At 56.6% G+C, this 14452-nt stretch overlaps 1 protein-coding gene across 1 annotated transcript; it reads left to right on the forward strand.

Annotated features, from left to right (window-relative positions):
- Positions 1-581: 581 nt before the first annotated feature.
- CNNM4 (cyclin and CBS domain divalent metal cation transport mediator 4) lies at positions 582-14417 on the forward strand. Its single transcript, XM_053966475.1, has 7 exons — positions 582-2111; positions 6568-6711; positions 6801-6938; positions 7720-7889; positions 9945-10044; positions 10876-11054; positions 12340-14417. The coding sequence occupies exons 1-7, from the start codon at positions 671-673 to the stop codon at positions 12547-12549; spliced, it is 2382 nt and encodes a 793-aa protein (XP_053822450.1). The 5' UTR covers positions 582-670; the 3' UTR covers positions 12550-14417.
- Positions 14418-14452: the final 35 nt, after the last annotated feature.

Raw genomic sequence — 14452 nt, forward strand, 5'->3', positions numbered from 1 at the left:
TGGTGCCACCCCCAGAGCTCCTGGTGCCACCCCCAGAGGTCCTGGTGCCACCCCGGGTCCTGGGAGGGCGTGGCCACGTGCAAATTCCGGTCGGGGCGTGGTTTGCCGTATGATGTCACAAATAGGCGTGGTCAGATGTGTTAGTATGGGGCGTGGCCATGAGTGACGTCACACGGGGGCGTGTCCCGGTGACCCCCAGCAGTGTGGCTCCCTCCGCGTGGGCGTGGTCCGCCAGGTGACGTCACCGCACGGTTGCCCCCCAGAAATCGCTTCTCCCTGCTGCGGGGTGTGACGTCACGTTAAAGGCGTCACCCAGACGAGCGACCGGGGGCGTGATCATGTTAGTGACGTCACAGCTGTGGGCGTGGCCTTTTGCTTCTGGGGCGTGGCCAGAGCGTCCCTCCCCCTGCTGGTTCCTGCTCCGTGCGTGACGTCACCGCTGAGGGCGTGGCTACACCCTCCCTCCCCTCCGCTGCCTCACCTCCCACGCGTGACGTCACCCCTGGGCGTGACCTCATTGACCGCCCCTCCAGGGCGTGCCCGGAGTGACGTCACCCCGGGATGGGCGTGTCCTCACCGGTGGGGGCGCGTCCGTTCGCTGAGGGAGGGGGGCGTGACGTCACCGCGTAGGCGCGTCCGCCCGTGCGTGACGCTCCCGCCAGTGCCCAACATGGCGGCGGGCGGCGGCGGCGGCGGCACCGCCGGCGGCTGCGGGGGGACGCCGCTCTCGCCGGGCCCGTTCCTGCCGCCGCTGCTGCTGCTGCTGGCGCTGCCCGGCGGCGCCGTGCCCGCGGCCGACACCGTCGTGCTGGGGCTGCGCCTGGAGGAGAGCACCAAACCGGCGGCGGCGGCGGCGGTGGCGGCGGCGGCGGCGGCGGGGGGGGGGCCGGCGGAGCGCGGGCCTATCCGCCTCACGGAAGGCAGCGAGGCCCTGCTGCGCCTCTACGGGCTGGGGCTGGGCCCCGGCGCCGCCCAGCGCGTGGCCTTCGCCGAGCTGCGGCCGGGCGGCAACGCCTCGAGCGGCAACGCCACGTGCCAGGAGCGCTCGCAGGACCTGGTGGTGCGGCCCGGCCCCGCCGAGCCCCGCGACACCTCGGCCCTGCTCCGGGTGCGGGTGCAGCCGCTGCGCAAGGACGAGAGGGCCAAGACGTACGTGCTGTGCTCGCAGCGCCGGCCCGGCCAGCCCTGGCTGCCGCACCAAGGGCCCGACGGGCACGTGGTGGTGCTGGAGGAGAAGAAGTCGCTGCTGCCGCTGTGGCTGCAGGTGATTCTGATCGCGGGCTTGCTGGTGCTGTCGGGGATGTTCAGCGGGCTCAACTTGGGCTTGATGGCCTTGGATCCCATGGAGCTGAGGATCGTGCAGAACTGCGGCACCGACAAGGAGAAGCGTTACGCCCGCCGCATCGAGCCCATCCGCAGGAAGGGGAACTACCTGCTCTGCTCGCTGCTGCTGGGCAACGTGCTGGTCAACACCACGCTGACCATCCTGCTGGACGACCTCATCGGCTCCGGCATCGGCGCCGTGGTGGCCTCCACCATCGGCATCGTCATCTTCGGCGAGATCGTGCCGCAGGCGCTGTGCTCGCGGCACGGGCTGGCCGTGGGCGCCAACACCATCGTGGTCACCAAGTTCTTCATGCTGGTGACCTTCCCGCTGTCCTACCCCATCAGCAAGCTCCTGGACTGCGTCCTGGGCCAGGAGATCGGCACCGTCTACAACCGGGAGAAGCTGGTGGAGATGCTGAAGGTGACGGAGCCCTACAACGACCTGGTGAGGGAGGAGCTCAACATGATCCAGGGAGCGCTGGAGCTGCGCACCAAGACGGTGGAAGACGTGATGACGCCGCTGCAGAACTGCTTCATGATCAACAGCGACGCCATCCTGGACTTCAACACCATGTCGGAGATCATGGAGAGCGGCTACACGCGCATCCCGGTCTACGAGGACGAGAGGTCCAACATCATGGACATCCTCTACGTCAAGGACCTGGCCTTCGTGGACCCCGACGACTGCACGCCCCTCAAGACCATCACCAAGTTCTACAACCACCCCGTGCACGTGGTGTTCCACGACACCAAGCTGGACGCCATGCTGGAGGAGTTCAAAAAGGGTGAGGAGGGGCTCGTGGAGGGGCTGGAAGGAAAATTCCAGAGGGGGTTTCGCTCTCTCCGGGGACAGAGCTGGCCACGCCAGAGTGGCCTCGACCCCAAGGGAACGAGTGGCAGCTCGGGGACACCAAATTTAAGGTTCCTTCCAACCCCAAACCATTCCAGGATTCCATATTCTGGTTTAGGTGGGATTTTGGGAAGGAATTCTTCCTTTTAATCCCAAAATTCAGGGAGTTTGATCTTGTGGATTCCCATGCCAGGAATGTTTTCCTTGCCCCTTGTTTTTAATTCTTAGCCCTGGAGATTTTTGGAGAATGGAGGGGTCACCAAAATTTAAGGTTCCTTCCAACCCCAAACCATTCCAGGATTCCATGTTCTGGTTTAGGTGGGATTTTGGGAAGGAATTCTTCCTTTTAATCCCAAAATTTGGGGATTTTGACTTCCTGCATTTGGAGCTTGCCCATGCCAGGAGTGTTTTCCTTGTTTTTAATGTTTAGCCCCAGAAGTTTCTGGAGAAGTGCTGGAAAATCTCTGGGCTCCTTGGATTTGGGTTTGGCTCCTTCCTCCAGCCTGGAGCTGGCAACAGCCAGGGCTGCTCCGAGCTGGCTCCATCCTCATCCTCATCCTTGCTCTGCTTCCCAAAAATCGGCAGCAGGAGGAGGAACGGGATGTGGGAAAGCTCCCAGGTGGGATTTGCCCTTTTCAGGGTCTTTTCCCAAGGTTTTCCAGCCTGACCCCGCGGTTCCTGTGGGATTGGGAAGCTCCCAGGTGGGATTTGCCCTTTTTAGAGTCTTTTCCTAAAGATTTCCAGCCTGACCCCACAGTTCCTGTGGGATGTGGGAGAGTACAGATGGGATTTGGCCTTTTTAGGGTCTTTTCCCAAGGTTTTCCAGCCTGACCCCACAGTTCCTGTGGGATGTGGGAAGCTCTGAGGTGGTATATGCCCTTTTTAGAGTCTTTTCCTAAAGATCTCCAGCCTGACCCCGTGGTTCCTGTGGGATATGGGAGGCTCTGAGGTGGGATTTGCCCTTTTTAGGGTCTTTTCCCAGCCCGCCCTCCCCAGTTCCCATGGGATATGGGAAATTCCCGGGTGGGATTTGCCCTTTTTAGAGTCTTTTCCTAAAGATTTCCAGCCTGACCCCGCAGTTCCTGTGGGATGTGGGAAGCTCCCAGGTGGGATTTGTCCTTTTTCAGGGCCTTTTCCCAGCCCACCCTCCCCAATTCCTTTGGGATGAAGGAAATCTCCTGGCTGTGACCCCGGGCTCAGCTTTGTGCCACATTCCAGGGACATCCAGGGATTCCCAAACCCCTCCCGGCGTGGAGGGAACATTTGGGAGACGCTGTCCCAGTCCAGCCCAGTTCCCAAAAGCAGTGAGTGCCGAGTTGCTGCTGGGGCTGGGCTGATCCTGGCTGCTGGCAGAGGCTTTCCCTGCCCCGATCCTGATTAAGGGATTTAGGCTCCCTCCTTCCTTCCGGGCACAAATCCCAGCCCTGTTATTTTTCCACTGGGAATTTGCGGCCTTGGGGTTTTGGAGGTGAGCCCCACAAATTCCTACTGGATTCGTTGACCCGGTCAGGAGCTGGAGGAGAGGCAGGAGAGGGAATAATTAAGTGGTTGTGTTAATTGTGGGGTTTGAGCTGTGCCCCCCCAGGGCTGTGGGGATGTCACAGGGTGACAATTCCCACATTTTCCCATTTCAAGGCTTTGAGTGGGGAATTTCCCTCTGGAGCTGGGCTGGGAGAGCTGGGAATGGTCACCTGGAGAAGGGAAATTCCAGGGAAAGCTGGGAATGGTCACCTGGAGAAGGGAAATTCCAGGAGAGTTGGGAATGTTCACCTGGAGAAGGGAAACTCCAGGGAAAGCTGGGAATGTTCACCTGGAGAAAGGAAACTCCAAGGAAAGCTGGGAATGGTCACCTGGAGAAGGGAAATTCCAGGAGAGCTGGGAATGTTCACCTGGAAAAGGATCCAGGAGAGCTGGGAATGTTCTCCTGGAGAAGGGAAATTCCAGGAGAGCTGGGAATGTTCCCCTGGAGAAGGGAAATTCCAGGAGAGCTGGGAATGTTCACCTGGAGAAGTATCCAGGAGAGCTGGGAATGTTCTCCTGGAAAAGGGAAATTCCAGGGAGAGCTCAGGGTCCTCCAGGAGAGCTGGAGAGGGACCGGGGACAAGGGATGGAGGGACAGGAAACAGGGAATGGCTTCAAATGGAAAAACAGGGATTTTAATGGGATTTTTGGGAAGGAATTCCTGGTTGGGATGGAATTCCCAGAGCAGCTGGGATCCCTGGAAGTGTCCAAGACCAAGTTGGAGCCGCCTGGGACAGTGGAAAATGTCCCTGCCCATGGTGGGACCAGATGAGCTTTGGTGTCCCTCAAAACCAAACCATTCCATGGTTCCATGTGGAGATCTGGGTGGGATTTTGGGAAGGAATTTTCCCTTTGAGGGGCTGGGATGGAATTCCCAGAGCAGCTGTGGTTGGAAGTGTCCCCAAGGCCAGGTTTGAGCCACCATGGACAGTGGGACTGGATGAACCTACTCCAGAATTCCATGGGGAGCTCTACTGTCCCCCAGGATGGCTCTGGGGACACTGATGGGATTTGGAACCTCGGGAATCTCCCATTCCTGGTGGCATCTCTGACCCAAGGGTTCCTGGAAGTGTCCCCAGGGCCAGGCCACCAGGGACAGTGGGAGGTGCAGGGTCCTCCCAACCACTCCAGAATTCCATGGGGACCTCTGCTGGGATTTGGAATCTCGGGAATCTCCCATTCCTGGTGGCATCGGAGCCACCATGGACACTGAGAGGTGCAGGGTCCTCCCAACCACCCCAGCATTCCATGATCCCCCCATGGGGACCTCCCTGTCCCTCAGGATGCTCCTCCCAGAGCCCATTTTGGGGTGTGTCCCCCGTTTGGTGACCCCGGCGTGGCCTCTGCGGTGCCCTTTGGGCTGGCGGGGCCGTGTTTGCTCCGCTCGTCGCGCTCGTCGCGCAGGGAGCAGCTCCTGACTCACCTGTCCCACCCCACCCAGGTGGCCCTGATGAGAAATGATAAAATGCTTTCTCCAGCCCTCCAGGCATCACCTTTTCCCAGCGCTGCGAGCAAGGGAGGAGGGGGAAAAAGGATCTGGGATCCCCTAAAATCCCAGATTTTCCTAATCAGCTAAAAGTTCCCTAAAATCAGCTTTCCCCAGAGCGAGCAGGAGCCGGTGGCCACCGGAATTAAAGAGTGGAGAATGTCAGGGAGGGAAGGTTTGGGGTGGAGATGGAGGGGGACACGGTGGGGACACTCAGATGAGGAGGGAGAGGGGATTTGTTTTGGGATCAGGGCAGGTTTGAGGTGGAGGTGGAACAGGATGAAGTGGGGACACTCAAGTTGAGGAGGAAGAGGGGATTTGTTTTGGGGTCAGAGCAGGTTTGGGGTGGAGATGGAGTTTTGGGATCAGGGCAGGTTTGGGTTGGAGATGGAGGGAGACAGGTGAGGAGGGAGAGGGGATTTGTTTTGGGGTCAGAGCAGGTTTGGGATGGAGTTTTGGGGTCAGGGCAGGTTTGGGATGGAGATGGAGGTGGACAAGGTAGGGTGACTGAGGTGAGGAGGAAGAGGGGATTTATTTTGGGATCAGGGCAGGTTTGGGGTTGAGATGGAGTTTTGGGATCAGGGCAGGTTTAGGGTGGAGATGGAGTTTTGGGATCAGGGCAGGTTTGGGGTGGAGGTGGAGCAGGATGAGGTGGGGACACTCAGATGAGGAGGGAGAGGGGATTTGTTTTGGGGTCAGGGCAGGTTTGGGGTGGAGATGGAGGGAGACAGGTGAGGAGGGAAAGGGGATTTGTTTTGGGGTCAGGGCAGGTTTGGGATGGAGATGGAGTTTTGGGATCAGGGCAGGTTTGGGGTGGAGCTGAAATGTCCCCTCGGGGATGGCAGGGGGATCTGGGACAGGGACGTGGGGGAAGCCATTTCCTGGTGGTGACGGTGACATCCTGGTGATCCCTGGGAATGCCGGGCCCATCCCACATCCCAAGGTGCCTTCAGCCTCAGGGGTGCCTCTGCCCCAGCCTTAATGGGCTTAATTAGTGTCATTTATCTTGGAGGCTTAATTAGTGTCATTTGTCTTGGAGGTTTAATTAGTGTCATTACCCTGGGAGGGAGCCCAGCCCAAGGGCTCGTTTAGGTTTTAATGAGTTTATTGCTCCAGGGAGGGGCGGGATGGGCTGGGACAGCGAAGGGTGGGGACATCCCAGGGCTGGGACATCCAGGGGATGTCCCAAGGCTGTGACATCCAGGAGACATCATAGGGTGGGGACATCCAGGGGACATCGCAGGGCTGGGACATCCCATGGCTGGGACATCATGGGGTCCCCCCATAGCTGGGACGTCCTGGGGATATCCAATGGCTGGGACACCCTGGGGACATCCCAAGACGTCGTAGGGGTGTCCCATTCCAACCCCCCCCGTGTCCACAGGGAAGTCCCACCTGGCCATCGTGCAGAAGGTGAACAATGAGGGCGAGGGCGACCCCTTCTACGAGGTGCTGGGGCTGGTGACACTCGAGGACGTCATTGAGGAGATCATCAAGTCTGAGATCCTGGACGAGTCCGACACCTACAGTAGGTTTTGGGGCTCCGCCCCTCCCCGAAATCCCATCTGAGGGGGTTCCTGGTGGTCCCCCCGGAGGTGACCGCGCTGTTCCCCGCAGTTGACAACCGCAGCAGGAAGAGGGTGTGCAACCAGAAGAACCGACGGGACTTCTCGGCCTTCAAGGACCCCGACAACGAGCTGAAGGTCAAGGTGTCACCTCAACTCCTGCTGGCCGCCCACCGCTTCCTGTCCACCGGTCAGTTTGGACATCCCAGGGCTGGCACATCCTGAGGACGTCCCAGAGCCTGGGACGTCCCAATGGCTGGGACATCCTGAGGACATCCAATGGTTGGGACATCCCAAGGACGTCCTGGGGACATCCAATGGAGGATCTTGGAGCTGGAGGAGCTCACAAAGTCCTTGTGTCCCCTCTGGTCACTCTGAGCAGAAATTTTGGCTCTTGTCCCACTTTTTGTTTTGTCCATCCCGCCCAAAATGGGAGGGGACAAGGTTGGGGATGGGTGTCCTGGTCCCTTGGGTTTTGATGGCTTCTTTGGGACCTTTTGGAGATGGACATCCTGGACCTGGATGGACATTCCAGTCCCCAGGGGTCTCCTACACCATTCCAGGATGGGAATTCCAACCCCAAGGGTCTCCTACACCATTCCAGGATGGGAATTCCAACCCCAAGGGTCTCCTACACCATTCCAGGATGGGAATTCCAACCCCAAGGGTCTCCTACACCATTCCAGGATGGGAATTCCAGCCCCAAGGGTCTCCTAGACCATCCTAGGATGGACATTTCAACCCCAAGGGTCTCCTAGACCCTCCCAAGATGGGACTTCCAACCCCAAGGGTCTCCTACACCATTCCAGGATGGGAATTCCAACCCCAAGGGTCTCCTACACCGTTCCAGGATGGGAATTCCAACCCCAAGGGTCTCCTACACCATTTCAGGATGGGGATTCCAGCCCTTTGGGTCTCCACTTCCACTTGGAGGGATTAAATCCATCTCTGACCTTCTCCCCCCTCTCCAGAGGTGACCCTCTTCACCCCCAACTTCATCTCGGAGAAGATCCTGCTGCGGCTCCTCAAATACTCGGACGTCATCCAGGAGCTGAAGTTCGACGAGGAGAACAAGAAGTCCCCGCGGCACTTCCTGTACTGCAAGAACAAAGCGGCCGACTACTTCATCCTCATCCTGCAGGTGATGGGATTCCCAAGGGACCTCAGCCCGGGGGGTTGGGGCAATTCCCGTGGGATTTGGGCAATTCCTGTGGGACCTCAGAACTTGGGGTTTGGACACTTCCCATGGGATTTGGGCAATTGCTGTTGGATCTCATCCCTTGGGATTTGGACAATTCCTGTGGGACCTCATCCCCGGGGGTTTTGGCAATTCCTGTGGGACCTCAGAACTTGGGGTTTGGACAATTCCCATGGGATTTGGGCAATTCCTGTGGGACGTCATCCCCAGGAGTTTGGGCAATTCCCATGGGATTTGGGCAATTCCTGTGGGACCTCAGAATTTGGGGTTTGGACAATTCCCATGGGATTTGGACAATTCATGTGGGACCTCATCCCTTGGGGTTTGGACAATTCCTGTGGGACCTCATCCCTTGGGGTTTGGGCAATTCCCATGGGATTTGGACAATTCCCATGGGATCTTGTCCCTTGGGAATTAGACAATTCCCATGGGATTTGGGCAATTCCTGTGGGACCTCAGAACTTGGGTTTGGGCACTTCCCATGGGATTTGGACAATTCTCTTGGGATTTGGACAATTCCCATGGGACCTCATCCCTTGGGGTTTGGACAGTTCCGGTGGGATTTGGACAATTCCTGTGGGACCTCATCCCCTGGGATTAGGACAATTGCCATGGGATCTCATCCCTTGGGATTAGGACAATTCCCATGGGATCTTGTCCCTTGGGAATTGGACAATTCCTATGGGATTTGGACAATTCCTGTGGGACCTCATCCCTTGGGGTTTGGGCAATTCCCATGGGATTTGGACAATTCCCATGGGATCTTGTCCCTTGGGAATTAGACAATTCCCATGGGATTTGGACAATTCCCATGGGATCTTGTCCCTTGGGAATTAGACAATTCCCATGGGATTTGGGCAATTCCTGTGGGACCTCAGAACTTGGGTTTGGGCACTTCCCATGGGATTTGGACAATTCTCTTGGGATTTGGACAATTCCCATGGGACCTCATCCCTTGGGGTTTGGACAGTTCCGGTGGGATTTGGACAATTCCTGTGGGACCTCATCCCCTGGGATTAGGACAATTGCCATGGGATCTCATCCCTTGGGATTAGGACAATTCCCATGGGATCTTGTCCCTTGGGAATTGGACAATTCCTATGGGATTTGGACAATTCCTGTGGGACCTCATCCCTTGGGGTTTGGACAATTCCCATGGGATTTGGACAGTTCTTGTGGGATCTCATCCCTTGGGGTTTGGACAATTCCCATGGGATTTGGGCAATTCCTGTGGGACCTCAGAACTTGGGTTTGGGCACTTCCCATGGGATTTGGACAATTCTCTTGGGATTTGGACAATTCCCATGGGACCTCATCCCTTGGGGTTTGGACAGTTCCGGTGGGATTTGGACAATTCCTGTGGGACCTCATCCCCTGGGATTAGGACAATTGCCATGGGATCTCATCCCTTGGGATTAGGACAATTCCCATGGGATCTTGTCCCTTGGGAATTGGACAATTCCTATGGGATTTGGACAATTCCTGTGGGACCTCATCCCTTGGGGTTTGGACAATTCCCATGGGATTTGGACAGTTCTTGTGGGATCTCATCCCTTGGGGTTTGGACAATTCCCATGGGATTTGGGCAATTCCTGTGGGACCTCATCCCTTGGGGTTTGGGCAATTCCCATGGGATTTGGACAATTCCCTTGGGATTTGGACAATTCCCGTGGGATCTCATCCCTTGGGGTTTGGACAGTTCCGGTGGGATTTGGGAAATTCCTGTGGGACCTCAGAACTTGGGGTTTGGACAATTCCTGTGGGACCACAGAACTTGGGTTTGGGCAATTCCCATGGGATTTGGACAATTCCCTTGGGATTTGGACAATGCCCGTGGGACCTCATCCCTTGGGGTTTGGGCAATTCCCATGGGATTTGGACAATTCCCATGGAACCTCATCCCTTGGGATTTGGACAATTCTGGTGGGATTTGGACAATTCCCATGGGATCTCATCCCTTGGGATCTGGCCGTGGATCGACGTTGTTTTTCCTGGCAGGGCAAGGTGGAGGTGGAGGCTGGCAAGGAGTGCATGAAGTTCGAGGCGGGAGCCTTTTCCTACTACGGGGTGATGGCCCTGAGTCCTCCTCCTGGATCTGGTGAGCATCTCCAGAACCTTCCCGGGATCCTCGGGTCGGAGCTGCCGCCGGGAACGGGAGATTCCCGAGGTTCCAAACCCCATCAGTGTCCTGGGGACAGCAGAGCTCCTCATTGAATCCTGGAATGGTTGGGAAGGACCTTAGGGATCTTCCAGTGCCACCACTTAAACCTTCCACTGTCCATGGTGGCTCCAACCTGGCTTTGGACACTTCCAGGGATTCCTGGGTCAGAGATGCCACCAAGAATGGGAGATTCCCAAGGTTCCAAATCCCATCAGTGTCCTGGGGACAACAGAGCTCCTCATGGAATTCTGGAGTGGTTGGGAGGGACCTTAGGGCCCCATGGGCAGGGACATCTCCCAGTGTCCATGGTGGCTCCAACCTGGCCTTGGGGACACTTCCAGGGATTCCTGGGTGGGAGCTGCCACCAGGAACGGGAATTCCGGAGGTTCCAAACCCCGTCCTAGGGACAACAGAGGTTTAGCTTGAAGTTGAGGTTTAGGTTTAGGTTGGGATTCCAGAAGTTAGGCTGTTTTTCCCTGCGGAAAATGGGATTCTTGTTAAACCTGCCCTCTTAGGAAGAGTTTTAAGTTTTAGAATCCTACCCTAGAAACTTCAAATTTAGTTTATTAAACCTAAATCTAAACATAAACCTAAACCTAACCCCCCACGAGGCAATTCCAGAAACCCAAAGAATTCTGCCTTCAGAACGGGGCGAAAAACACAAATTAAGGGGACGAGCTCTTCTGAATCCACCCATGGAGAGCAAAACCAGGATGGGGAATGTCGGGAAAGAGCAGAGGACGATCCCAACCCTTCCTAACCCCACAGAAATCCGTTCCCCGTCCCACATGAGCGGCCTGAACCGCTCGGCCTCGCTGAGCTACCACGAGCGCTCGGACTCGGGCTCGTCGCCGGTCAGCGGCAGCAACAACCAGCTCAACGCCGGCGGCGCCCAGTACGTGGCCGACTTCAGCGTCCGCGCCCTCACCGACCTCCAGTTCGTCAAGGTGAGCGTTCCCGGCTGGAATTGGCCTGGGAGAACTCTTTGGGATGGGATTCCCGACCCATCAGGGCCAGGAGAACCATTTGGGATGGGATTCCCGACCCATCAGGGCCAGGAGAACCATTTGGGATGGGATTCCCGACCCATCAGGTCCGGGAGAACCATTTGGGTTGGGATTCCCGACCCATCACCCCATTCCCAACCCATGAGAGCCAGGAAAACCTATTGGGATGGGATTCCCGACCCATCAGGGCTGGGAAAATGCTTTGGAATGGGATTCCTGACCCATCACCCCATTCCCAACCCATCAGGGCTGGGAAAACTCTTTGGGATGGGATTCCTGACCCATCAGGGCTGGGAAAACTCTTTGGGATGGGATTCCCAACCCATTGGATCTTCTCAGATGGTTTCGGGTGGTTTGGGATGAGCAAGCAGCTCTGGCAGGGCTCGTTTTGGGGACGTCTGGGATGGGAATTCTATGATTTTGGGGTCTTTTAGCCATTTTGGGACGGGAATTCCGTCAGTACCCCATTTTGGGATGGGAATTCCATCAGTACCCCATTTTGGGATGGGAATTCGATACCTTTGGGTTCTCCCACCCCATTTTGGGATGGGAATTCCGTCAGTACCCCATTTTGGGATGGGAATTCCATCAAACACCCCATTTTGGGATGGGAATTCGATACCTTTGGGTTCTCCCACCCCATTTTGGGATGGGAATTCCGTCAGTACCCCATTTTGGGATGGGAATTCCATCAAACACCCCATTTTGGGATGGGAATTCCATCAGTACCCCATTTTGGGATGGGAATTCCGTCAGTACCCCATTTTGGGATGGGAATTCGATACCTTTGGGTTCTCCCACCCCATTTTGGGACGGGAATTCCGTCAGTACCCCATTTTGGGATGGGAATTCCATCAAACACCCCATTTTGGGATGGGAATTCCATCAGTACCCCATTTTGGGATGGGAATTCCGTCAGTACCCCATTTTGGGATGGGAATTCGATACCTTTGGGTTCTCCCACCCCATTTTGGGACGGGAATTCCGTCAGTACCCCATTTTGGGACGGGAATTCCGTCAGTACCCCATTTTGGGACGGGAATTCCGTCAGTACCCCATTTTGGGATGGGAATTCCATCAAACACCCCATTTTGGGATGGGAATTCGATACCTTTGGGTTCTCCCACCCCATTTTGGGACGGGAATTCCGTCAGTACCCCATTTTGGGACGGGAACTCGCCCCTTTGCCCTCTCCCACGCCTCTCCCCGCCGCTCTCCGGCGCAGATCACGCGGCAGGAGTACCAGAACGGGCTGCTGGCCTCGCGCATGGACAGCTGTCCCCAGTCCCCCGACAGCGCCGCCCCCAAAGCCGACGCCGCCATCCCGGAGAAGCCGGAGCCGCCGGCGCCGGCGGACGAGACCACGAGTTTGCTCAACGAGAGGAACTGCCTGAGCCGCCGGAGCAACCACAGTGGCCTGGAGAACTCCATCTGACCCCGGCCGCGCCGGCGCGCTCCGGCGTGCCCGGCGTGCCCGGTGCAGGGACCTTTGCCCGGTAGGATGAGCCGGTGGAGGAGGAGGAGGAGGAGGAGGAGGAGGAAGCGCGGTGGGGATGGAGGAGCTGGGATTTGCTGCTGCCGCTGCCGTTCCAGGCCGGCTCGGTTTGGGACGGACGGAGCGGCGCGGGCGGCGCCGGCACCGCCGGCACGGCGCCGACGGCTCAGGGAGATTCGGGTCTCGGTTTGCCGCCATGGGGACCCTCGGGATGGAAATCCCAATCCTGCCAGGAAATCTGGGACGGACATCCCAACCGTGTCAGGAATCCCAGGATGGACATCCCAACCCTGCCAGGAAATCTGAGATGGACACCACAACCCTTCCAGTGGAAATCTGGGATGGAAGTTCCAACCCTGCCAGGAAATCTGGGATGGACATCCCAATCTTTCCAGGAAATCTGGGATGGGCATCCCAATCTTTCCAGGAAATCTGGGATGGAAATTCCAACCCTGCCAGGAAATCTGGGATGGATATCCCAGTCCTTTGAGGAAATCTGAGATGGACACCACAACCCTTCCAGTGGAAATCTGGGATGGACATCCCAACCCTGCCAGGAAATCTGGGATGGACATCCCAACCCTGCCAGGAAATCTGGGATGGACATCCCAGTCTTTCCAGGAAATCTGAGATGGACATCCCAGTCCTTCCAGGAATCCTGGGACGGAAATTCCAACCCTTCCAGGAAGTCTGGGATGGACATTTCCAGGAATCCCAGGATGGACATCCCAATCCTGCCAGGAATCCTGGGATGGACATCCCAACCACGCCAGGGTCCATCCCAAACCTCCCAGGAACCCCAATCCTGCCAGAACCCTCAGGATGGACATCCCAACCCTTCCAGAAACCCCAGGGTGGACATCTCAATCCTTTCAGGGTCCATCCCAAACCTCCCAGGAACCCCAGCCCTTCCAGGAATCCCAGAATGGACATCCCAACCCTGCCAGGAACCCTGGGATGGACATTCCAAACCTTTGGGATCTCCAACACCCATTTTGGGATGGGAATTCCAAACCTTTGGGATCTCCTAGACCATCCTGGGATGGGAAAATCGTCTTAGGATGGGAATTCGATCACTTTGGGATCTCCAACACCATCTTGCGATGGGAATTCCATCACTTTGGGATCTCCAACACCATTTTGGGATGAAAATGCCAAACTTTGGGGGTCTCCTACCCCATTTTGGGATGGGAATTGCAAACATTTGGGGTCTCCTACCCATCTTGGGATGAAAATTCCAAATCTTTAAGGTCCCCTACCCATCCTGGGATGGGAATTCCATCACTTTGGGAACTCCTTCACCATTTTGGGATGGGAATTGCAAACATTTGGGGTCTCCTCAGCCCTTTGGGGTCTCCTCCACCCTTTTGGGATATCCTGGGATGGGAATCCCGACCCCTCTCCGGTGTTTTTGGGGTTTCCTGGATAAATCCCAGCCCCTTCCCTGCTGGCCCGGGGATTTTGGGGTCTGACTTTGAGGTCTGGACTTTGGGGTCTGGATTTTGAGGTCTGGATTTTGAGGTCTGGATTTTAGGGTCTGGACTTTGGGGTCTGGATTTTGGGGTCTGGATTTTGGGGTGACACAGCGCTAGTGACCAAAGTTGTACAGGCAGGAGGGGGCTGAGGGTCCCCCCCAACCCCCCCCCCCCCCCCCGGGTTTTTTTGGGGTCAGAGCTTGACCCCAAAAAAACCAAAAATAAGCACAAAAAGTTCCCCCTGGGTGAACTCCTGTAAGTTATTGGGAGAAGGTTGAATTATTTTTGTTAATCACATCTCGACGATCAGTTCCTAGCTCCTTCCGCAGGGAGATTTTAGAAATAATAATAATAATAATTAATAAATA

The sequence above is a fragment of the Vidua chalybeata genome, chromosome 28 (genome assembly GCF_026979565.1).
Source record: "Vidua chalybeata isolate OUT-0048 chromosome 28, bVidCha1 merged haplotype, whole genome shotgun sequence".
Lineage (NCBI taxonomy): Eukaryota > Metazoa > Chordata > Aves > Passeriformes > Viduidae > Vidua > Vidua chalybeata.

Coding starts and splice junctions, on each gene's coding strand:
- CNNM4 (XM_053966475.1), top strand. CDS start 671: ATGGCGGCGGGCGGCGGCGGCGGCGGCACCGCCGGCGGCTGCGGGGGG. Junction 2,112..6,567: donor GCTGGAGGAGTTCAAAAAGG/GTGAGGAGGGGC, acceptor CCGTGTCCACAG/GGAAGTCCCACCTGGCCATC. Junction 7,890..9,944: donor ACTTCATCCTCATCCTGCAG/GTGATGGGATTC, acceptor TTTTCCTGGCAG/GGCAAGGTGGAGGTGGAGGC.